Source organism: Mustelus asterias, chromosome 20, assembly GCF_964213995.1.
Source record: "Mustelus asterias chromosome 20, sMusAst1.hap1.1, whole genome shotgun sequence".
NCBI classification, from domain to species: Eukaryota; Metazoa; Chordata; class Chondrichthyes; order Carcharhiniformes; family Triakidae; genus Mustelus; species Mustelus asterias.
This window is the reverse complement of record NC_135820.1, coordinates 58,411,639-58,436,502: the sequence shown is the minus strand read 5'-3', so window position 1 is coordinate 58,436,502 and position 24,864 is coordinate 58,411,639. Positions and strand designations below refer to the sequence as shown.

The following is a 24,864-nucleotide window of genomic DNA, read 5'->3' as shown; positions in this document are numbered from 1 at the left end:
TTATCTTTTCTGGTTTGCAACCTTCTCAGTTGTACTAGACCGTCTACATTTCATTAGCACCATTGTAAAGGAGCATCTGGCAATATTTCATCATGATTCCACTGCAAATTTAACCCAATGTTGTGCTTCATCCGCAGGGCTGAAGATGTAAACTCTCAGGGTATCTTAAGCAAACCCATAACATGAATTTATAATTGTATCACTTGAAATAAGCATCACTTTTTCTCCTTTCAAAGCACGATTTTAGAAAAATTACATTTCAGCTCATAAAGAATCAAAAAACCAAAATTTGCTCAGAGGAGAGTGATTTGCTAAGAGGCAGTGAACCATGGAACTCGGAATCTTAAATAATCTGTACACTGAACATTCACGGCCCAAGAGCCACTTCCAAAAAAAAACTAATCTTTAACATTGTGCTGCGCACTCTGATTTTGGGAGTTGTAATGTCAGTACTTAATTACCAAGTCTACAGATCAGAAAACACTGTTTAAGATGACAAGCTGCCAAATTTATTTGAAAAAAAGTCTGTTGGAAGGAAGAGAAGTCAGGTAGAGTATTCAAGTATTTATAGTATTCTAGTCAATTGCACTAATGTAGATTCATTGTTTGATTATAAACAAATTTCAAAATCGCATATGGAAGCAGTTACTTTATATGTATCAAAATAAAGTGTTCAGATTTGTCACTTCAGATTTTAACCACCCAAAGCTTCAAACATTCATGAAAATGTCCTGAATCCAGTTGAGGTCATTTATCATGTATCCCCAATCACTTATCACAAAGGTTTCCCTGGCACTGCTTGCTACAAGTTAGAAGATATACTATTTTAAGAAGGACAGGAAAATTATACCATGTAATACTTAGTTTAATATTCTAAAGCAAAAATGCAGCTTAGTGTTATGGTCACATTAGGATCAATTTTAGCAACTCTTGCACCTTTCTGAATTAATTTGAAGTGAACTCCTTCATACCATTAGAGTTCAGGTCAGTTTTTAAATATGACATTTGTATAATATTGCATTTTGAAAAATGTCCTGCCATATATCTCAGCAGATTTCCTATCATGTTGCTTGTGACAAATTGAATGAAAAACTGTTCAGTAACTTTCCAAGAGGCCATTCATAGCAGGTTACATATGACAAATGAAATGGTCAATTATAAATTTGAGCAGAGAACCTTCATATCTTGCAAAGTAATCTAAATGTCTATCATAACTGATTTTGTGTTTACACAGGAGTTGAAAGGCAATAATTTCACATGTACACAAACAATTGCAAGGATTAAGCCATTATTCAAATTTGGAGGAAGGTTCTGAATTTAAGTATTTTTGCAGAGATATTGGGTGAAGAAAGATGTAAACAAGATATATATTTTTAAGTTTGTCGCTCTAAAAAACTACATACAAATCAGATGGACAGTAAATTGTTTGAAAAGATGTAATTATTCTATTTATTAATCTGCTACAGAAGAGAATACTAGAGAAAAAAATCAAAGTATTGGACTTTATTGTTTGACATCTTATAAACTTATTCCCTTTATTCTTTGGAAATATGCATCATCCACGGACTCCTTTTTTTCTCTGTGACAGTAAACTACTGATTTGCTCACTAATAAACATGTTTTTGTGCATTTAGAAATAAATTCCACACTAAAACGTAGGCATACTGGCAAGATGGTCAGGGGAGGGGGTGGGAGGGCAGGAGTTGGTGGTATATATTCTAGCTTGCTGTTTCAGAACACACAATAAGTAAATTCCCTTCTGAGCAATGAGTCTTAGTTAGAAAAATCAAAACTAAACATTACAATGGTCAGAGAAAGACTGCAATTGCCGTTTTGAAAATTAACATGTCAAATCAGTAATGCTGTACCCCCAGACAAAAGGCATTTACAGTAAGTAGACAAATCCAGACCTACAGACAACCAGCTGTAGTTCATCTCATGACACACGAAGCTCTAAATTTAAACAAAAGTAAAATCGTACCCATATGCTTCCTAGTTAAGCTACATCCAAATTACAATCCTGCTCCTTCACACACCCTTTCCCAATAATAGGCTCTACATCTAAAGACCAGTGTAGAAAGGTTATCAAGCACATACGACCTATACAATAAATAACTGAACACAATAGTGCTCAGATACAATAGCAACATGCTGCTTCAAGTACAGACAACTCAAGATCATTGGAATCTGCTACAGTCATGAAAATATCAAACTTAAGACATGCACAACTGATGAAACCTAGATATTAACTGAAATTTGGGAGGCAGAGAATATTTGTTTTAATGTTTTCCAGTTAACTAACGTAAACGTTACCCAAATCTCAATGATGCTATAATGGACATGGCAAGAACAAGTTCAGCACTTGGGAGAATTCAGTCAGCCTGACTTCAACTTGAAGTTCATAAAGACCTAGGAGCAAATCACCTTGATTTTGAACTGCTGTAGTTTAGATCATGTTTATATTACTCTAAACCAGTTCTCTTATACCAACGAAATTACAAGTTTTAAAATTACTGATTTTGTAGTAGGGAGCTTAGTTTTTGTACACTAAACTCATTAAATGAGCACAAGGGCATTGTTCTTCATCGAGCCAAATTACAGAAGTACCAAATGTAAAACGTTGGCAAAGTGAATGCTAAATGCTACAAGAGGTTTCTTCACAGGTGCTCTGCCCAAAGGCAAGTCCTTGGCTCATTGTCTGCTAATAGACAGTTTTTGTCAGTGATGGTTCAGAATTGCCTTCCACACTCGGGCTAGGGCGAGGAGGCCTTGAGGTCCCAAGTCTACCTCAGCCAAAATGGGACTCAAACGCATACTGTTGACACTATTCTGAACCACACGCAAGCCATCTAGTCAACTGAGCTAACCTGCCCCATAACAGAAGGTAAAAGAAAAATATTGACTATAGTCATCTACAGTGGTTTATTTCAATGGTCATGGGTTCATGTTAAGCAGCAGCGTCAGGTGTGTACCAACAGGAATCTGGCTGTATAACCCATTAAGTCCCAACCTGACACTGGAGCATACTAAATCCAACCAATGTTCCTCTGGGAAAACATCTCAGTTTAGGTTCTACACCAGTTCAACTCCATTTTGGCTTCAAGTCCCCAAGTGAGCATCTAGAGTACTTTTATAAATTTAGTACAAATATTTTTATTTAGTTTGAGAATACAAGTAATTTGCTCTCTCCAAACAGGCAGTTCTGATTTGCAATGGGCACAATACATTGTAAAATTCTAGTCTTTTTGGCTACACCTCAGCTTCAGGTACAGTCTAATTTCAGCCTTATACAAATTTAACAAACTACTGAAAACTATTTTGGAAATTTTTGGGACATTAAGGGGAATATCCAAGTGCCAATTTTGTCGATATAAAGTACTTTATCAGGAATATAGCTTCAGCCAATGCTTTAAAAAAACTGGCATATAAATTCTGATTTCAGATCAATGTGGAAACTGAAGCAATGACACTGATTCTAAGACAATGCTATATATTTCATAAAATTAATATAGCTCTAAAGATGTTGGTGCATGCTAATAGTATCCTAAACTTGATTAATAGGGGCAAAGACAATAAGTAAGTTCTGTTAAACTTGTATCACATTCTCAGTTGGAGTCAGCATCCAGTTCTGGCCATCACACTTTAGCAAAGATGTGAAGATATTAGACAAAATGTAGAAGAGATTCATGTGAATCGCGCCAGGAATAAAGAATTTCAGTAAAATCGATAGATTGGAGAAATTGTAATGGTTTTCCTTGGAGGACAGGGGAGATTTGATAGAGGTATTCAAGATCACATGGGGTCTGTACACAGTAGATGGGGAACGGTCCCACCATTGGAAGGATCAAGAATGAGAGGGCACAGATTTAAGGTAATTGGCAAAAGATGCAATGGAGACATGAGGAGCAACTTTTTCACAGATCAAGTGGTTAAGATCTGGAATGTGTTGCCTGGTGGAGGCAAGTTCATTTGAGGCATTCAAGAGAGAAATTGATTATTTGAAAGGAAAGAAAGTGCAGGGTTACAGAGAGAATGAAAGAGGACAGAACTAGGTGAATCTCTCATGCAGAAAGCTGGCACAGACATGACAAGCCAAATGGCCTCCTTCTGTGCTGTAACAATTCTGCGATTCTGTCAGAATCTGGAATTCAACATGTGCTTTTCACTGAACTTGACACCCTTCTCATTTATAGTGTATACCATATGAGTAATGCCGATATATAGTCATCCAACACACTCAAGAGTACTATTTATCAGCGCTAACTTGCATTGTATAACCAGTCTCATCAAAAGCATTAGTTAAAGTGACGAATTCCGAAACATACTTGTTTTAGTCAGCATTAACACTAGTACAACTATTAGAAGATATGTTGAATGGGAAAGTTTTCAGCAATCCACAGTGCCATGTATTTTTTTTTAGAAAGTACTGCTTTAAGTCTGCTTTCACAGGTGGAAAAAGCAATAGTCAATTTCTGCATTTACTTCAGACATTGCAAAAGTGCCACTAATGCTGAAACTGTCTAAGCATCTCATTCAGTTTGGTTAAAACCGAAAGGACAACTAAGCCCTGGGAATGACACAGAATAGGATACATGGCCAATCTCTAGGGTCAGATTGCAGAATTATGAGGTAAAGTTAAGAAAACTTGGACTCCAGGCTTGAAAGCAGGCAAATGTAAATGGAGCCAAAGAGGTATGTACTACACTCCTGACTGAAATAAAAGGTTAATCCACAGCACTATTGCAAGTTAAATTGGGGCAGCAGGACAAGGTAAGGCAAATAATTTGCACAAAGCAGGTTCAGAAAGGACACCTGGAAGTATTTCTTCACATAAAATGATTAGCAATGGGAATGATTTTCCAGCTAGAGTAATGGGACCGAAATCTCGAGGACCAGTCAAGTAGTTAGATGCTGACTGGAGGTAAACAACAGGTTTTTTTTTTAAATAGAAGGATCAACTACTTTGGCCAAAGTCTCCCTCATTTGTATTTATCTTTAACTGTTATTCAGGTTTGACTAATTATGACATTTGGATTTGAAGACATTCAAAATGTCAAAACCGAAGAGAACAGGACACAAGTCTCTGTAGCAGATCGTCTCAAACCATTTGTTAAATTAAACTTGCTCTCGCTTTTGTCTTTTTTTTATATCTGGCAAATTTCTAAAATTGCAAGCGGATAATAATGCAGCAAGAGAAATTGAATAACTGGAACCAGAATGAAAAAGGCAAGCAACTGTATGTCTCCTTAATCAGACTGAAAGATTGTGAAACAAACAGCACAAGAATCAAGGAGGGAGTGCAAACTAGAGTGGGTGAATGTCAAATCAGAGTCAGAAAGCGAAATTAAAAAGAGGGAAAGTAGTTTGATTTGAGAGAGTGGCAGAAAGGAATAGTATTTTTAAAAAGTTATATTTAGAAAATCAACAATTAAGACGAGATGGAATGAGATTCCACACTTACACTAGCTAATTTTCAATGCCCAAGAATCTATTTTGTAGTAATTAAGACTTATCACAGCATGAAGAGTTTACTTCGACTGAAATGAATTAGACCCAACTTTCTGCAGCAAGTTTAATTTGTATCTACCACAGAAATATGGCAACGTAATGCAGACTGACATTGTGAAGCTAACAGCCGAATGGAACAACTCAGACAGCAACTTCATGACGTTCAGTTTGATTTGCGTGTGTCTCCTCCCCACCCCCAATATTGCTGTACAATTTGTGCATAAATAATGGCAAGTGCCGTAAGCCCATTACCTTGGCAGCAAATTCTGGCTCAATAACTTTATGTAAAATTTAAAAAGCCATAGTGTTGATTTTTCTAATTATAGCCGGTCACAAGTACCGAAGATGTACCTCAAGTCTCCAGAGTCAGAATTTGAAAATATACAGCAATAGTTTCGGAAGCAACAGCAAAACCATTTTTAATGATGGCAGTAATTTGGTATATAGTGCCTGATTTTAAACATCAACCTTAATAGAGTGTAAGAAGTTTACTAGGTAAATAAACTGCCCACTCAAAATCTAACTCAGTGACACTAAACCCACTATTTAACCCACTTTTTGGAAGAGTTTGAATAGTTTTTTTTTAAAAACATATAAACATTTCATTGCTTCCAAGTTGAACTTATTGTCTGCCACCATGTAGGATGCTGGTGTTGCTACTCGTAACGACTGGTTACCATTACTATCCTGGGGAAATAAATTTGACAACGATTGGTCACTGGACACCCATTCCCATGTAAAGCAGTTTTAGTATCTGAAAAGAAAGGGATACCATTGCAGGCATGAGACAAATAAAACAAAAACTTGTGTTTGGGGTAGAGATGGATTGCCTGATGCTCTGTCCTTATAATTGCCCTGGAGGAAGGAAAAAGATAAGAGACAACTAGAAATTCATAAGGATACACCAGAAAAACTCCAGCACAGTTGCTTCAGTGTAGCTCAAGACAAAGAATTTTAGTTCAGACATATATATGGCTTTCCCCTTTGAGCACATTTTTATGGATTGTGAGATTCTCCATTAAAGCACCATGCTGAAAGTAATTATGGACACTGCATCAAATGGGAAAGTGAATAACTTTAAAGTTTATTTATTAATGTCACAAGTTGGCTTACTGCAATGAAGTTACTGTGAAAATCCTCATCGCCACACTCAGGGCACCTATTTGAGTACACTGAGGGAGAATTTAGCATGGCCAATGCACCTAACCAGCACGTCTTTCGGACGGTGGGAAGGAACCGGAGCACCCAGAGGAAACCCATGCAGACATGGGGAAAACGTGCAGACAGTGACCCAAGCTGGGAATTGAACCTGGGTCCCTGGCGCTGTGAGGCAGCAGTGCTAACCACTGTGCCACCCCCTTTATTTTTCCTGCAAGACATATTATGGAATATGTTCTTGATGCTTCCAAAAGTATCATAATTCAATTAAATATTAAACATATTGACAAACGTTCTTTTATGTGTTACAAGGGTACTCACTAGATTGTTAGTTCTATGGTGATCATTATGAGGCAGTAATCTACAAGAAATTTTGAATGTAAATATCATGATACTTTGGTTGCAGCATTAAATAGTCCATGGTGGTAGCCATTGTTGGTTCAACGCGGAAAAACTGTTCCTTGAAATCAACGCTATACAAAGGTAAGGGAAATGAAAAGCTTTAAAGCAACCATTTAAATCCCAAAAGATTGAGTTACTGCCCGATTCCAATGAAGCAGTTTCTAGAAAACATACAGCATTGTGGGATGTCTTCCTTCAATGACCCTATAAGCATAAGCTTACTGCAACCTAATCCACATCAAATGATTCATACCCAAGAATCAACAACCGTGTTGCTTAAAAGTTTTGCACCAAGAATTTACATGAATAGGAAATTCTATCACTTAATACCCATAAATGTATGATTAATGTAAAACCCATAAACTCCAAGTTATTCAAATTGGTATTCAAAATAATGATTGTGTAGATGGTATGGCACAGTACATGAATATCTATTTGTAAGCAATGCTATTGACAATGTATAATGTATAAGGCGCGATGACAACATAATGTGGTTAAAGAAAACACATGCCACACAATCTTATGACATGGACTTTGATGCTCAACATCCACAAATTTAACTACAACACCGAATGTATTTTGAAGATTATTTTAACCGCCTGTAATAGTAATCAATTAAATGATGGGGGCGGGGAGGGGGTTGTAAACAGCAGCAATGCTTCATAACCAACCGAAGGCTGAATTCCACAACTTTCAAGCATGCCGTGAGGATCACGCTCAAGTCTCGGACGTAGCCCAACTAGTAACATTACACAGCGTGTAATTCATTTATGGGCAGGAGCCCTGGTCTGCATAGCTATGGGCTGGCTTTCGACACTACAAAGCAAACTACAAGAAAAATGACTCACTGACTACAATAATACATCACATATTAAATTACATCACATATTAAATTTCACCACATATGCCAGAAAGAATAAAAGGGGAGGGGGACAGTTTACTAGTTTCCCCCCCCCCCTTTCTTCCTGCCCGCAAAAAAGAGCTTTTACTGTAGGAACATCCGACAACAGCAAAAAAGAACATGCACACAACATGGATAATTGAGGTTCACCATGTCTGTGTGTAGCATTTACATGATGCGCATTCAAATGCTGGTATGCTCGTTTGTAGAAATGCATTTAAAACAAAAATAAACTGGAAAACACACTAGATATATATATATATATAGTTGCCTCCCCAAAACTTGAACCCCTCGTTAAAAAAAAAGGCGGGGACCAGGGAGGGAGGGAGAGAGACATTTGAAAAATAAAGCATTATTAGCAGGGAGATGCGTTGGTGGGTGACACACAAGACAGGACAAAACCACACACACACATATATATATATACACACACAAAACACGCACATATACACACATACAGAATAAACATGTGCTGGGAGAGTTTTGATTGCTACATTATTATTGTTAGAGGAGCCAAGCTCCCGCCCCCCATCGGGTCATGAACCCATTTCAAATGGCTCTGAAAGAGAGAGGGGGGGGGGTGAATGAAAAAAAAATCTCCTCTTCCCAAACGGCTTAGTTTTAGTTACCATGCGGGCAGCCTCAGCCCACGTGCGGTCCTTCTTCTTCTTCTGCTTGTCTTTCATTTTTTTCCCCCTCTTTCTTCTTTTATATTTTTCTCTCCCTCCTCTCTTTCTTTAGGCGGCTTCTCTCTCGTGTTTTTTTTTCTTGCTGGTCCAAATTTTTCAAACACACAAAAAACAACAACACACAAAAAAAAAAGAACCAAGATCTCTTGATGGTTTCCACACAATCTCTGTGGGTGGGGTGTGTGTGTTGAGAAGGCGGCTGGGTGCAGTTTGCAGTTGGACGGTGTCTGGTCTGGGCTGGGCCGGGCCTGCTCTCTCTCTCTCTCCTCACTCCTTCCCTCCTGCAGCTCCCGGGGCTTCTAGGCGACGCAAACGGCCATCATGAAAACAGGGCCAAAGTGCAACTGACGTCATTAGCCGCAGCAACCGCTCTTTTTTTTCTCCTCACCGCTTTTTAAAAAAATTATATATTTATCTCTCTCTCGCTCTCCAACATTCAGCGGAGGGTCGCCTGTTTATGACTTTGTACAAGCCTCGCAGACTACACCGAGAGTGTGTGTGTATGTGAAGGGGAGGGGGAGACGCTCCTTATACAACAACCCGCTCTGAGGAGTGTTTAGCGGGGGGGGGGGCGAGTTGGTTCCCCTCCCCCCCCCCTCGGGTGCGCGCGCAATGCGCTCTTGGGCTTTGTAGTCCTCGACGCCCGAGCGCTTCCCTCGCTCAAGATGGCCGACTCCCCGCGGCGTGGACTACAATTCCCGGCTACCTCTGCGCACTCCTCTCTCTCGCTCTCTCTGTCTCTCCAGTGCACACACTCGCCACCTAGCTGCCGCCGCTGACACTGCGGGGCGATGCTCGCCGCTCCGCAACATACTTGTGGAGAGCCCTGATGATGTTTCTGGTTAACAATAAGCTGGGGGGTGGGTGGGGAGGCGGTGGAGGGGAAACACATTCACAAGCATTCAATGCCGAGTGCGCACAGATATTAATCTTCGCCCCAAATATTTTTGTCAACCTTTAAAAAAAGCATGCTGTCCGTGCACTGCAGAAAGATAGACATGTCCCCTTTCCCGTCCCAAAATCTCAATCAGAATTTCTAACCATAAAATAATGTCTCGCCAGATAAGTTCATCTGTCGAATTAAAAGAAGAAACAAATCGTGCAAACCACAAAGTTGGTCAATTAAATATGGTTCGGTTTAAAAAGCAATTATCTAAAACAGAAGGATTTTTAAATTCTGTTTAAGAAGGTGGGCTGTCGCACTGTGGAATGTAACATTTCTATTTTAATATTCAGGGTCAGCATCAAGCATTCCCTTGTCAATAAAAGCACGCCCACATCCACTTCTTAACTACATGCTCCAAATATATCTTGCTTCATTAATCTGATTCAGAGATACAATTTCTAAGACCATCTGGATTCAAAAGAAGTTCCATTTGCAATGTTAATAAATAGCATTTACAAAGTACTTAACTTAAATAAACAAAATATTGTTCGATTAATGTTTTTTTTAATTTGTCTTATGTTGTGAATTAAGTGGGGAGTTTTGGAGCGGAATCACGGAATGCAGGAGGAGACCATACCGACCCCCTGAATCAGTGCGAGCTCTTTGAAGGAGCAATTCACTTAATGCCATGCATCCACTTTATCCCCATAGCCTAGCTCATTCTTCCCTTTTAGACAATGTTCCAATTCCCTCTCGAATGTCTCCAATCAATCTGTCTCCACCATACCCTCACTCAGTGCATTCCAGATCCTAAATAAAGTTTATTTATTCGTGTCACAAGTAGGCTTACATTAACACTGCAATGAAGTTACTGTGAAAATCCCCTCATCACCACACTCCAGCACCTGTTCGGGTACACTGAGGGGGAATTTAACATGGCCAACGCACCTAACCTGCACGTCTTTCTTCCTGTAGGAGGAAACCAGAGCACCCGGAGGAAACCCACACAGACACAGGGAGAATATGCTGACACTGCATAGACAGTGACCCAAGCTGGGAATCAAACCCAGGTCTTGGCGCTGTGAGGCAGCAGTGCTAACCACTGTGCCATCCCATACTGACTGCGTGAAAAAGCTTTTCATAATTTCCCCGTTAGTTAATTTGCCAATTACCTTAAATCTGTACCTTCTGGTTCTCAACCCTCCCACCAATGGGAACAGTTTTTCCCTATCCTGTCCAGACCCTTCGGATTTTGAATATCTCTATCTCTGCTCAACCTTTTCTTCTCCATGGAAAACAGACCCAACTTCTCTAATCTGTCCACGTAACTGAAGTTCCTCATCCCTGGCACAATTCTTGTGAATCATTTCTACACTCTCTCCAATGTCTTCACATCTAATATTCAAGTTGAAGTCAAACCAGTGCTTTCTATAAGTTTAACATAACTTCCTTGCTTTTGTACTCTTTGCCCCTGTTAATAAAGCCTAGAATACTTTATATTTATTAACTACTCTCCCTGTCCTGCCACTTTCGATGATAATGCACATATATATATATATATATACCCAGGTCTCTCTGCTCCTGCATCCTCTTTAGAATTGTATCCTTTATTTAGCAGATTGTCTCTCCGCATTCTTTCTACCAAAATGAATCACTTCACACTTCTCTGCATTAAATTGTATCTGTCGCTTGTCTGAACATTCCACCAAGCTGTCTGTGTCCTTTAGAAGTTCTACACTATCTTTCTCATAGTTCACAGCTTCCAGTTTTCAGATTGTGCACCAATGTCCAAGTCATTTACCTACATCAGGGAGAGCAGGGTTCCAAACACTGACTCCTGGGGTAATTTACTATAAACCTTCACAAAACATCCATTAACCACTACTCTGTTTCCTATCGCTCAGCCAATTTTGTACTCATGTTGCTTCTGCTTCTGCCCTTCTGTCCCATGAGCTCAAACTTTTCCCCTGAATCTATTGTGCAGCATTTTATCGAATGTCATTTGGAAGTTCACGTACACCACATCAACAGTATTGCCGTCATCAATCCTCTCTGTTATCTCCTTGAAAAACTCAAGTAGGTTAGATAAACACGATTTGTCCTTGTCAAATCCATGCTGGCTTTCCTTAATTAATCTGTATTTGCCCAGGTAACTATTAATTTCGTCCCAAATTATCATTTCTAGAAGTTTCCCCACCATTGACTGGCCTGTAGTTTCTGGACTTATCCCTACATCCTTTTTTGAACAAGGGTGTAATGTTTGCAATTCTCCAGTCCTCCGGCACCACCCTTGAGGCTAAGGAAGATTGGAAAATTATGGCCAGTGCCTCTGAAATTTCCATTCTCATTTCCCTGGGATGGGCGGCAGGGTGGCACAGTGGTTAGCACTGCTGCCTCACGGCTTAGGTCACTGTCTGTGTGGAGATTGCACGTTCTCCCCGTGTCTGCGTGGGTTTCCGCCGGGTGCTCTGGTTTCCTCCCACTGTCCAAAGATGTGCGGGTTAGGTAGATTGGCCATGCTAAATTGCCCCTTTATGTCAGGGAGACTGGCTAGGGTAAATGCACGGGGTTATAGCGATAGGACCTGGATGGGATTGTGACCAGTACAGTCTCGATGGGCCGTATGGTCTCCTGCTGCACGGTGGGATTCTATGATCTCATCTGGTCCTTTGTCTTATTGACTATAAGTAGAGACAGTCTATCCAATATCTCCTCATTATTAATTTGAAATCCTTCAAGTGTCTGAACAACCTTCTCTTTCACCATGACCCATGCTGTATCATCTTCCTTGGTAAAGACAGATCCAAACATTCATTTAATAATTCAGCAGTGCCTCATGTCTCCATATGTAAATCCCTTTTTTGGTCCCAGTCAGCCCCCCATGCTGTTTTAACACCCTTTTACGAGGTATGTGTGCATAGAAGACTTTGGATTCCCTTTTATATCAGCTGCCGATCTCTTCTCATACTCTCTCTTTACTTCTCTTATTTGCTTTTTCAATTCCCCTCTGAACCTTTTAACATTCAGCCTGATTCTCGATCATATTATCCATCTGATAACTGTCATAAGCACACCTTTTCTTCTTAATCTTAATCTCTTATCTCTTTTGTTATCCAGGGAACACTAGATTTGTTTGCCCCACTTTTCCCCTTCATGGGAACAAACGTGACCGTACACAAACTATATCTCCTTTATATTCAATTAGTTGTAGATTTTCTTTCCAACTTTTGATTCCAATTTATCTTGGTCAGATCCATTCTCACCCCACTGTATTTGACTTTTCCTAAGTTAACTATTCTCACTCTGGATCATTCCTTGTCCTTTCCACAGCCAATACAGACTTTATGATATGATGATCATTGACTCCTAAATGCTCCCCTACTACCTTTGACCCACTTGGCCACCTTATTCCCACAAACCAAGTCTAGCAGTGCCTCCTTTTTGGTTGGATTATAAACATACTGCTGTGAAAAATTCACCTAAACATACTCTTGGAACTCTTGCCCATCTCTCCTCTTTACATTCGTTATGAACAAAGAACAAAGAACAGTGCAGCACAGGAACAGGCCCTTCAGTTCACCAAGTCTGTGCCGACACAGATGCCTCTCTGATCTAATATTTTCTTGCCTCTATGTGGTCCAGATCACTCTATTCCCTGCCTATTTATGTATCTATTTTGATGCCTCTTGAAAGTTGTTATAGAATCTGCTTCCACCACCTCCCCCGGCAGCACATTCCAGGCATTCACCACCCTCTGTGTGAGAAACTTGCCCCTTACATCTCTTTTAAACTTTCCCCCCTCAATTTCAACCTATGACCCAAGTAATTGACCCTTCAACCCTGGGAAAAAGACTCTGAATACCCACTCTATCCAAGCCTGTCATAATCTTGTAAACCTCTATCAGGTCCCCCTTCATCCTCTAACGCTCCGATGAAAACAATCCAAGTTTGTTCAACCTTTCTATATAGTCCATATCCTCCAAACCAGGCAAAATCCTGGTAGATCCTTTCTGCACCCTTTCCAATGCATCAAGATCCTTCCAGTAGTGTGGCGACCAGAATTGTACACAATACTCCAAATGCAGCCTAACCAAAGTCTTATACAGCAGCAATATGATTTTCCAATTCAGTGCCCCAACCGATGAAGGCCAGCATGCCGTACGCCTTCTTGACCACCTTGTCCACCTGAGTTGCCATAGTAGGGTAGGTGGTAAGTGCCATGCAAACCAAATCCCAAGGGAAACTTAGCAAGCTATTACAACTCTTTTTGTATTTTACCACAAGAAGTCATGTGCATTGAAACCAGGAGACAAAAAATCCAGTAACACTTTTGGAGATTTTAAATATTAAATTAAAACATTTATTGACAAAAGAAAATAAAACTTAAAGACACAAGATTACATTTGCACAGTTAAAATTAGTCTTACAGAATGCCTTCCAAAATGATTTCCTATTTGGTTAAGACTCACAAATAAACACCCCCCCCCCTTTAGGTAACAATCCCTTATAGATGTTTAATCTATTAAAAAAGTCCAGTAATATTACCATGAGGCACCCCCCCCCCCCCCCCCCCCACCCCCCGCACCGACCCCATTACTGTAGAGGAGATATGTCGCAGGGCTTCTCTCTCATTCACATGCTACTGTGGAAATTCCAAAAAAAATTTAAGTAAAAGCCTACTTCTGGGGAAAAAGATACTTTTTTGGGTTGGTTGGAAACCCAACTTGCTTCTTCACAGTTCTGTCCCAGCACAGAACACACTCCAGGAGATCTTCCAAAGCCATTCCCAAGCTTGCAGTCTCTCTCCTTAAATAGTTTTTTTTTCTGCCACTTTCTTTTCCTTCTTTGAAATTTACCTTTCCCAGAATATAATTTGTTTTTATGTTTCCCTAGTGCCCCTACTTTGAGGAAAAATAAAATTGAATAACCTCACCTCATTTGTTTATGACCTTTTCAAAGTTGTAAACCCTTTTTACTTCCACTTAAAATTTAATAACTGAACACATTTCTTTAGCTCTGATGTAAATTTCTACCTGTGTCTTATTTGCTTAGAGAAAATTCAACTTGGCTATATTTACTTGAAGTGCCTGCCTTTCACATCTCGACACTTCGATGTATTCAACCCTGCAGGTAGCCAGCCCCAGTTTAATTAAATTAGTCACACTAGACACAAGGATGCTTCACAATAAATCCTGAATATATTGAGATAAAAATACCTCTTGCTTCACACACTCCTGTTAACCCAGTGTATATTTGATTGAAGTCCCCCCCATTCTAACTACTTGATAATTCTCACACTTTTCTGTAATTTCCTTGTCAATTTGTTATTCTACGTCTTTCCTACTAATTGGTTGCCTATACACTCCACAAAGCAACATTATTGCATCTTTTTAGTTCCTTAGTTCTAGCCAAATAGCAATATCCAGAATACTAATATCTTGGTATTCATCTTCAATATTAACTCTTAGTTCCCATACCCTGCCAAGTTACTTCAAAGCCCTCTGCAATCAGACTAGCTATTTACCCTGGAAATAAATTGGTACTGGTTCTGTTTAGGTGCAACCTGTCTGGCTTGTACAGATCCCATTTCCCCCAGAGCTGGTCCCAATGTTCTCGGAATCTAAAGCCAGCCTCCTACACCAAATCTTCATCCATGGATTGATCTGCTTTATTCTCCTATTCCTATACTCACTTGCATGAAGCATTGGGGGGTAATCAAAAGATTACTACTTTTGAGGTCCTGATTGCTAATTTCCTACCTGGACCTCTAATATCTGCCTGCAAGACCACAGTCCTCTTTCTGCCTGTGTCACTAGTACCAATGTGGATCATGACTGATGGCTGTTCACCCTCCCCTCTTAGGGTGCTCTGCCGCCCTTCAGTGATACCCTTGACCTTAGCACCAAGAAAGCAACACCATCCTGGAATCATGTTTGCAGCCGCAGAAATGCCTATCTGTTTACTTAAGCATTAAATCTTCTATCATCACGTGCTTCCAGACATCTTTGTAACCTCCTATACTGCTGAGCAGGCCATGGTGCCATGGACTGGTTTGGCTGCACTCTCCAGATTAAATATCACTTCCATCAGCATTCAGAACTGAAAACTGGTTGGACAGTGAAATGCGCTCAGGTGACTCCTGCATTACCTGCCTCTTTCTTCTTGACTGTCGAATGATCACCCAGTCCCTCTCTCCCTGCACACACTGAAGCTCTGGGTTAACCACATCTATGAGTATGCTATCCACAAAGCTCTAAACCTCATAGATACATTGCAATGATACCAGCTGCTATTCAAGCTGCATTATCCAGATTTTGAGCTATTGCAACCAATGACACACCGTGCACAAATGCCACCCAAGATACAGAGTGTGAATGCAAGAGGTTAGAGCTGTCCAACTCTTCCTCTATTTTTTAGATATTGAACCGTGCTACAAGCATTACTATTACCGATAAATGAGAAGGACTAACCAGCTGCTCATTCTATACTGTTGGCATCACTTCAACATAGGAAAACTGAATGCTTTACATAACCTTTAATTTTTTAAAAACATTACCTGAACATAAAGTATAATTAGTATATTTAAAATAAATATGGGTGAAATAAAATTCTAATTGTGCCGTTAATTTTTTTAAATGTCCGTGGACTTTAGACAATGAGGAAATCTCACTTTTAAACTAAAGATGTGGAGTTGCCGGCGTGGGACTGGGGTAGGCAAAGTAAGTCGTCTCACAGGTTAAAGTCCAACAGGTTTATTTGGTAGCACGAGCTTTTGGAGCGCTGCTCCTTCATCAGGTGAGCGGACTTTAACCTGGTGTTTTAAAGTAAAGTTAGTTTTTCTTGTCAATTAAAAAATAATAAATGAAACATGCAAATATCCATGTAAAATTAGAAGAAAATGCTTCAAAGTTATTTGACAACTGTGGAAGTTTAAGGAGTCCTTACCTTATTGGTTGATTTTGCTTTCATCCCGACTGGAATTTGGGCAGTGCTTATAGTTTCCTCTGAAAATTGTAAATTCACATTCATCTGAGAACTCAGATTTTTCCTGTCGTCTTTAAGGGGCTGTACATAGACAAAAATAAATATAAGGAAACATTGCAGTTTGGGTTGTTTTATTTCGTACTAACCAATTCTGTCAGGTAAATGCTCCGTACACAGTGTTCTGATAAAATCATTTGGCCAAACAATAATTAACACATACCTGGTAACTATGAGAATAATCTGAATGCATCAGCTTCTCATGATAATCCTCCCTTACAGCAGTAAGCAACACTATAAAGCAACAGGAGACACAATGAATATAGGAGTCATTTGAGCAACACACCTGAAAAACAGAAAAGAGGCAGCAATGGAAAACAGCAGATAACAAACTGAAAGCTAAGAAAACCAAATAATCATGATGCTTGCTTAATATTCTCATCCACTGCCGCCTAGTGGTATTATCGCTAGACTATGAGTCCAGAAACTCAACTAATGTTCTGGGGACCCAAGTTTAAATCCCACCATGGCAGATGGTGGAATTTGAATTCGATAAAAAAAAATTCTGGAATTAAGAATCTACTGATGACCATGAAACAATTGTCGATCGTCGGAAAAACCCATCTAGTTCACTAATGTCCTTTAGGGAAGGAAATCTGCTATCCATACCTGGTCTGGCCAACATGTGACTGAGAGACACAGAATTGTGGTTGACTCTCAACTGCCCTTGGGTAACTAGGGATGGGCGATAAACGCTGTCCAGCCAGCGACGTCCTTATTCCATGGATGTATAGAATAATTTTCCACCTTGGGTTCCTTGTTGATCTGAAAGCCCTGAAACTAGTGCCTTGCATTTGTGAGATTTCACAGCACTGAACCTGAAAACATGAATGTTCACACTTCTTTTACAAAAACTTTTGTTTCAGCAAGTATCCAGAACCTTTCTCAGAAGCTACACAAAAAGCTTAGAGTATCAAGGCTAAACCAGAGAATTGGCAAGTCATGAAATTTGTACTAAATTCAGAATTGTAGATGATTCATTGGACAGATTGAGAAAATCTATCCAGTTTGTCAAAGTCCATTGCTCTAGTATTCTAACTCTCCTATGCCAGAATCACAACACCAGGTTTAAGTCCAACAGGCCAGGTTAAAGTCCAATAGGTTTATTTGGTAGCACAAGCTTTCGGAGTGCTGCTCCTTCACCAGGTGAGTGGAGACACATCCCCTCCACTCACCTGATGAAGAGGCAGCGCTCCGAAAGCTCGTGCTACCAAATAAACCTGTTGGACTTTAACCTGGTGTTGTGAGACTTCTTACTGTGCCTACCGCAGTCCAATGCCAGCATCTCCATATGTATGCTGGAATGGTAGATTGGTTTGGAGATTCCTAAATCTGTCACATGACAAAAAATTTAAGATCTGTGCGATAATGGCAATATATCACAATCTTTGGTTTGCACAGCAGAAAGTTTACTGTTAATTTTCCTTTTGCATTGTACAACAGATTAAATGTTTGTGTAAATCTTTGACTACCCCTTTTTCCTGAGCTTTTGGTCTTTATTTTAGGATTATCTACAAATCTGATGAGTTTACAATTGGTTGCAGCATTTAGATTAACACATAGATTAAAATAACAGTACAGTCTGACTAGCAAACTAAAAAAATTGATCATATCTCCTCTTATCTGTATGCCACTGTTTTGACTGTTCAACATCTTATTAGATTTGTTGATTGCTGTTTTGTACTATATGGGCAATTTCACATTCAACATAGCAAGAGTCCAATGTCTCTTTCAGTTATACCCTTAGCTATTTGTTGCAAAGTTGGGTAGAGTAATTGTAGATTGGGGTTTGTAAAATGTTCGGGAAAAAGCATTGCATTGTCCCTTTAAAAGGTGGTGCTTTTTCTGTGCTTAGAGAGTTTAAAAAATGCAAGTATGTATGGAGCCCCAAACTGAAACATTTGTATCGTAAGGCCAAGCAGCAGTTTTTAACAAGACATCAGGGTTTTGAATTTAGCCAATCAGTCTGAATTAGGCACTTAGATACCAAGAACCTATTAAATTTAAAATATTGATATGTCATCACAGATATAAAAGAAGAGGGCAGCGGGACAAAAAGGAGAGAGTAACTACCACCTGCCACAGCTCACAACTCTCAGCTCAAAGCACCATCTAGATAGTAAAGGTACCAAAGAAGAAAGAAGTAAGGAGAAAAGAAAAGTTCCAGACAGAAGAATTAATAGGGAAGGCCCAGTATATAGACAACATGCATGGAATATGCATGTTGTCTATTTTTTTCTTCATCTATGTATCACCTTTACATTTCATAGATAATCATAGAATCACGAAGGAGGTCATTTCATCCATAGAGCTACACCGATAAACATCCCACCTAGGCCCTATCCACATAACCCCATGTATTTATCCTGCTGATCTCCTGACACTAAAGGGCAATTATCATGGCCAATCAACCTAACCCGCACATCTTTGGACTGTGGGAGGAAACCGCAGCACCCAGAGGAGACCCACGCAGACATGGGAAGAATGTGCAAACTCCACACAGACAGTCACCTGACAGTCACCAGACACAAAACCTGGTTGTAATTTAGAGAGTGACTAAAATTCTATTTTTTGTTAATGAGTGGGAATTGTATTTATTTGAACAGCATTCCATTAGAATCTTCTTTTTTTGGGAATAGTTAATTGTTAGAAGGGATTTATTTGGTTTGTTAATAGTTTAGTTAATTTGTTCACTGCTAGTTAAATAAATTGTTCTCCGTTGATTTTAGAGTGAGTGTCAGGGATTTATTTTGTATTTAGAGTCATAGAGACATAGAGGTTTACAGCATGGAAACAGGCCCTTCGGCCCAACTTGTCCATGCCGCCCTTTTTTTTTAAACCCCTAAGCTAATCCCAATTGCCTGCATTTGGCCCATATCCCTCTATACCCATCGTACCCATGTAATTATCTAAATGTTTTTTAAAAGATAAAATTGTACCCGCCTCTCCTACCTCTGGCAGCTTGTTCCAGACACTCACCAACTTCTGTGTGAAAAAATTGCCCCTCTGGACACTTTTGTATCTCTCCCCTCTCACCTTAAACCTATGCCCTCTAGTTTTAGACTCCCCTACCTTTGGGAAAAGATATTGACTATCTACCTTGTCTATGCCCCTCATTATTTTATAGACCTCTAGAAGGTCACCCCTCAGCCTCCCAAGCTCCAGAGAAAAAAGTTCCAGTCTATTCAGCCCCTCCTTATAACTCAATCCATCAAGTCCCGGTAGCATCCTAGTAAATCTTTTCTGCACTCTTTCTAGTTTAACCACTAGAAGTTGCTGAAGAGCAGGTCACACCACTTCACATACGCCTTTTACAGATTATAAGACAAGGAATTCCTCTTTAGGTGTTTTGGTGTTAGTTCTCAGATGGGGGAATCAACCTCTACTTTATAACATATTTAAATGCAATTCATGGAATATGCATGTTGTCTATTTTTTTCTTCATCTGTGTATCACCTTTACATTTCATAGATAATTATAGAATCACTACAGTGCAGAAGGAGGTCATTTCGTCCATAGAGCTACACCGACAAACATCCCACCTAGGCCCTATCCACATAACCCCATGTATTTATCCTGCTGATCTCCTGACACTAAGGGGCAATTATCATGGCCAATTAACCTAACCCGCACATCTTTGGACTGTGGGAGGAAACCACAGCACCCAGAGGAGACCCATGTAGACACGGGGAGAATGTGCAAACTCCATACAGTCACCTGAGGCCGCAATTGAACCCGGGTCCCTGGTGCTGTGAGACAGCAGTGCCAACCACTTGCCAATCACTGTGACACTGTGTCACCTATAAATTAAATTTCAAATGCCATTATTCTGTTTACTTACATATCCAATTGATTCTGAAGTTTCTGACCTACCTTCTCAAATCTGCTTCTCCTCCAAGTTTGATACCACCTACAAATTTGATCACTTTGCACTGAGTTGCAATTCTCTGAATGGTATCCAGCTTCTTGAGTATTTTTCTGGTTGTACCACCCAGCCACGTTTTCCATCGCACGTCTGATTTGAGCCTTGTAAATGATGGTGGGGCTTTGAGGTGGTGAAAATGAACCACTCATTCCAAAGTACCAATCCTCTGATCTTCTGTAACACAACTAGTCGAGTTAAGATTCTGGCCTATAGTCAACCCCAAGTTGATGATGGTGGCAGTAGTTAAAGATCGGGAAAAGGTTGTTGAGGTTTCCCTCACAGAAGATGGTCATTGTCCAGTACTTAAATCATGCAAAGTTACTGACCACTTAACGGCCCAACCTTAAATGTTACCCAAGTCCTGCTTTTAGTTGACATGGGCTGCTTCATTATTAGAGGCGATATGAATGGAACTTATCAATGAACAAGACGAGTGCAACCCTAATTTATTTTTATTAATTCGTGGAACATGGGTGTCGCTGGCTGGCCAGCATTTATTGCCCATCCCTAATTGCCTGAGGACAGTTGAGAGTCAACCACATTGCTGTGGGTCTGGAGTCACATATAGGCCAGACCAGGTAAGGACAGTAGATTTTCTTCCCTTAAGGATGATAGTGAACCAGATGGGTTTTTCCAACAATCGACAATGGTTTCATGATCATCAGTAGATTCTTAATTCCAGATATTTGTTACTGAATTCAAATTCCACCATCTGCTGTGGCGGGATTTGAACCCGGGTCCTCAGAACATTAGCTGAGTTTCTGGATTAATAGTCTAGCGATAATACCACTAGGCCATCACCTTACCCTAATGATTTACTCAAGATCTGCAACAGAAATACCCAGATAGATTTGGCAGAGTGGGTAGTTTAATAGGAGACGCTATTCTTCACCTGATGGCGCAGTTCCCTAGATTTATGACTCAGGTGTGTAATAATGTTTGTATTTAGGTTGATTAATTTAACTACCATGCTACTTTTCTAATTTTGACCAATTATTTCACAAACCGTTTGAGAAATTTATTTTAAATCTTTGACCACATGCAGAAGGGTCTACAGGGAAAACCAAATATAATGCATCTGCTGTCAGAAACCAGGCCTTGAAAACCATAGTAACCAAACTTTCTTTGTCAGCTTCTCGGTCAATAAAATTAGACCTGCAATTAATACCCCTGGAAATCTAATGACTAAAAGCCTGACTTCAAGTAATAAGAGCTTTCCATTAGCGTATACCATTTGAAATCTATGTAGGAACATGTTGCTATAGTAACCAAGGTATTGGTTAAAAGTGCAAGTTATGTGCTATTGTACTGCCATGGCAGAAAGATTTATCAGGGTCAGCTATGTTTGACAGGCCATATGACCCTGAACCCCTTGTTAATCACTTACTGGCCATTGCCTCTTGCAGGTATTGACTGAATTGAAATGTAACTCACAAGCATTGTACATTGGTATTGGGAGAGCCTACAGCCTTTCATTATTGCTGCACATGAACAAGATTAGATAATGCAAGAATTAGTAAATAGTAAAATCAGGCTATCAGAAAGAATAAGTAGAGCCTACCCTTTATGTTCTACTTTTCTGTGCTCCCATTTTTAAAAATCCTTTGGTGGTGCTGAACTTGAGTATTGCTGAAAAAATATATTTTGTCAAAGCTTTTGGTCTTTCTTTTCTTTGGGCTGGACCTAACTGCCCCCATCACCACGGGCACAAATCACATTATGGCTGCTAAATCTCGCAAGCAGTCAAAGTTAGAATTGTGCCAGCGTGATCTCAGTTTGAGATTTCTCCTCCCCCGCCCTGCAGGTTTTAAAGGCATGCCCCATCAGGGGCATGGAGGTGCCTGGAGAGACAAGGATGGATATTTCCCCAGGCACCTTGGCAGTGACAAGGTGGCACATGAAGAGGGTAATGGCAAGGGGGCTCTTGCGGGGGGGGCGGGGGGGGAGACCACCTCCATTGGGAGTGTTCCCTTATATGTGGTGGAGCGAGAGGAGAGAGCCCCGATGCCTTCAGACAGTTCGGGTGATGGTCGTGAAGGTGAAGGAGAAGAGTGACTGCAATACTGCTGTGGTGGTGGGGCGGGGAGGTTGGAGTGACCCCTGATATTTGTATGGTGGTGGGTGGGGGAAGCGGGGAGAGTGCCCCCGATACTTCCATAGTTTGGGATCCTCTGTATCCATGAGGGTGTTGGGGAACTATATTTTAAATAAAAATTGGGATGTCCTTTAAAGATGGCGTCCTGATCTCCATGGAGTGGCCTTGTCGCCTCTATCAGGCTCTGTCTCACCAGAGCGATGTGTAAAGCATTCACCCAGATTTTCTGTGCACTGTGCCAGAAAATCTGGTCTGAAAGCTCAGCTGTGTTGCTGGCTTGACACTGACAAATTTTGGGAAAATTACGCCCTTTGTTTATATTCAGAATCCTTCTCTAGTCATTGAGTTTCAGCAAATCAGTTAGCCTAAATTGTGCAGATACTAAAAACTAAGGTTGATAAACTAATAAGTGCAACCATTGAAAACGAATGCACTAACTATAACTTGAAGAATTTTAAAAGCTAAACTAGATAGGAATTGCATATAAAGGGGAAATCCTCTAACCTAACAAGGCGGAGCCAGGAATGGATGGCTGGCGGGAAGTAGCCAATAGACATTGAGCCAATGACTTGTAATTTTCCAAGGTCAGCTTGCTTAAATAATTTGTGCGAACTCCCAATATAGTTGTGGCCATTTTGAACGCAATAAGGGTTGTGAAATTCTCGTGAGCAATCCAGGAATGCGGTCATCTAAAGGTAAATGGTCGCATCCAACAACAATGGTTCAAAATGGAATTTAAGTATTTGTCCACCTTTGCTCAGACTGTGGAGGGAGAATTAAGTTTGAAACGCGAACAAAGTGAATAGAAATTCAATGTGAAGTTATGAAACAAATTCTACAGGTAAACAAGAATGTTATAACCTCTTGTTTTATGCTGGCAAAACTGTCACACTTGTTGCATAAAATATTGAGACGGGTTTGCTATACCAAGGCATCCATCACCAAGAACACCAATTTATCATGTCTATTAGCAGTTTGTCACCAGGCTCAAATTACCCACAGGATATGGGAGCAGAAAACTTCATGTGATATGGTATGATAAGATAACAAACAGCATCATTTATCATGTCAAAGAGGCTGACACACAGGGCGGCATGTAGATTGGACACATGTCTGCCATAAATGCTCCTTCAGCTTACATTTCAAGACTATCTTCCAGCTTGAATGACAACACATCGCAAAGTTGGGGGGAACGGGTTCCAGATGGCAAAAGAGAATCACAGGGCTCCCTTGAAGGATGCCCTGCTAGACATCATGGCCTAAAATTCAAAAACCTTGGGGCAGAGGCCACAGGGGTGAATGAATTGGCCAGAGGCAAAGGTGATTTCGACTTCAGGCATCAATTTCACTGGGCCGGAAAGCTCCGTACACCTATTGGGCATCACCATGAGGCCCAGAGAAGAAGAATAGAAGATTGCAGGGCTTTATTGGTCACCTGAAGCGGGAATGACTGAGAAGTGAGCAACCCAGAAGTGGTGAAGGAGGACAATCAGAAGAGAGAAATGGTGACCAAGATCGGCAAGTGTGGATGGCAGACAGCGGCGATCTGGAAGGGTGGGTGTGATCGGGATCAAGAAGGTAGCAAAGGTGATTCTTTAGTTTACGGCCACAATACGAATGGTGTTAAAGGTTTTTAAAGGAGTTGGGAGAAATAATAGCTATCTATGGCTTGAATATGGAAATGCTTCATGTTGAGGTCGGTAAGTTTTAAAATCTTAATGTCTACTGTGGCCTGCAGCAGCTCTTTTAAGCCATGGTAGACTGTATATCGATTAGGTTTTGCTGAACGTAGTTGGTCTGGCATTGGCTATATTCAGGGCATGAGGACACCATCACCTGCAAGTTCCCCTCTTGACGTGAAAATATATCTCTGTCCCTTCGCTGTTGGGGTGTCAAAATCCTGGAACTCCCTTCCTAACAGCATTGTGGGTGCACCTACATGGACTCCAGTGGTTCAAGAAGGTAGTTCACCATCATCTTATCCGCTTATTGGACACTAACCCTTTCAAACCCACTGTGGCTATACTGTGCCTTTAAGGAATGTATTTGTGTCATGTTTCTTGTGAAGGGAATGTTTTTAACTTCAGCTCTGATTACGGTGCCAGTTTGTCTGCCCCACCTGCTGAGAATGCAGAAGAATACTTGCTCCTAGTTATTGGAATGTTTGTTTTAATCTGAGTTAATGCAGTTTTGATTTTTTTTGGGCTGTCCACTGGTGAAAGGGTTAATAGTCACACAAGTTTACAAATCACATCAACT

At 40.3% G+C, this 24,864-nt stretch overlaps 1 protein-coding gene across 2 annotated transcripts in view; it reads right to left on the bottom strand.

The window, feature by feature from the left end:
- The window catches only part of asxl1 (ASXL transcriptional regulator 1), a 101,510-nt gene extending 92,357 nt beyond the window's left edge, over positions 1 to 9,153 (bottom strand). For both annotated transcript variants that reach the window (XM_078236631.1, XM_078236633.1), the window contains exon 1: positions 8,599 to 9,153. In XM_078236631.1, coding sequence (XP_078092757.1) covers positions 8,599 to 8,655 — 57 coding nt within the window. In that variant the 5' untranslated portion in view covers positions 8,656 to 9,153. The remainder of the gene's footprint in view (positions 1 to 8,598) is intronic.
- Positions 9,154 to 24,864: the final 15,711 nt, after the last annotated feature.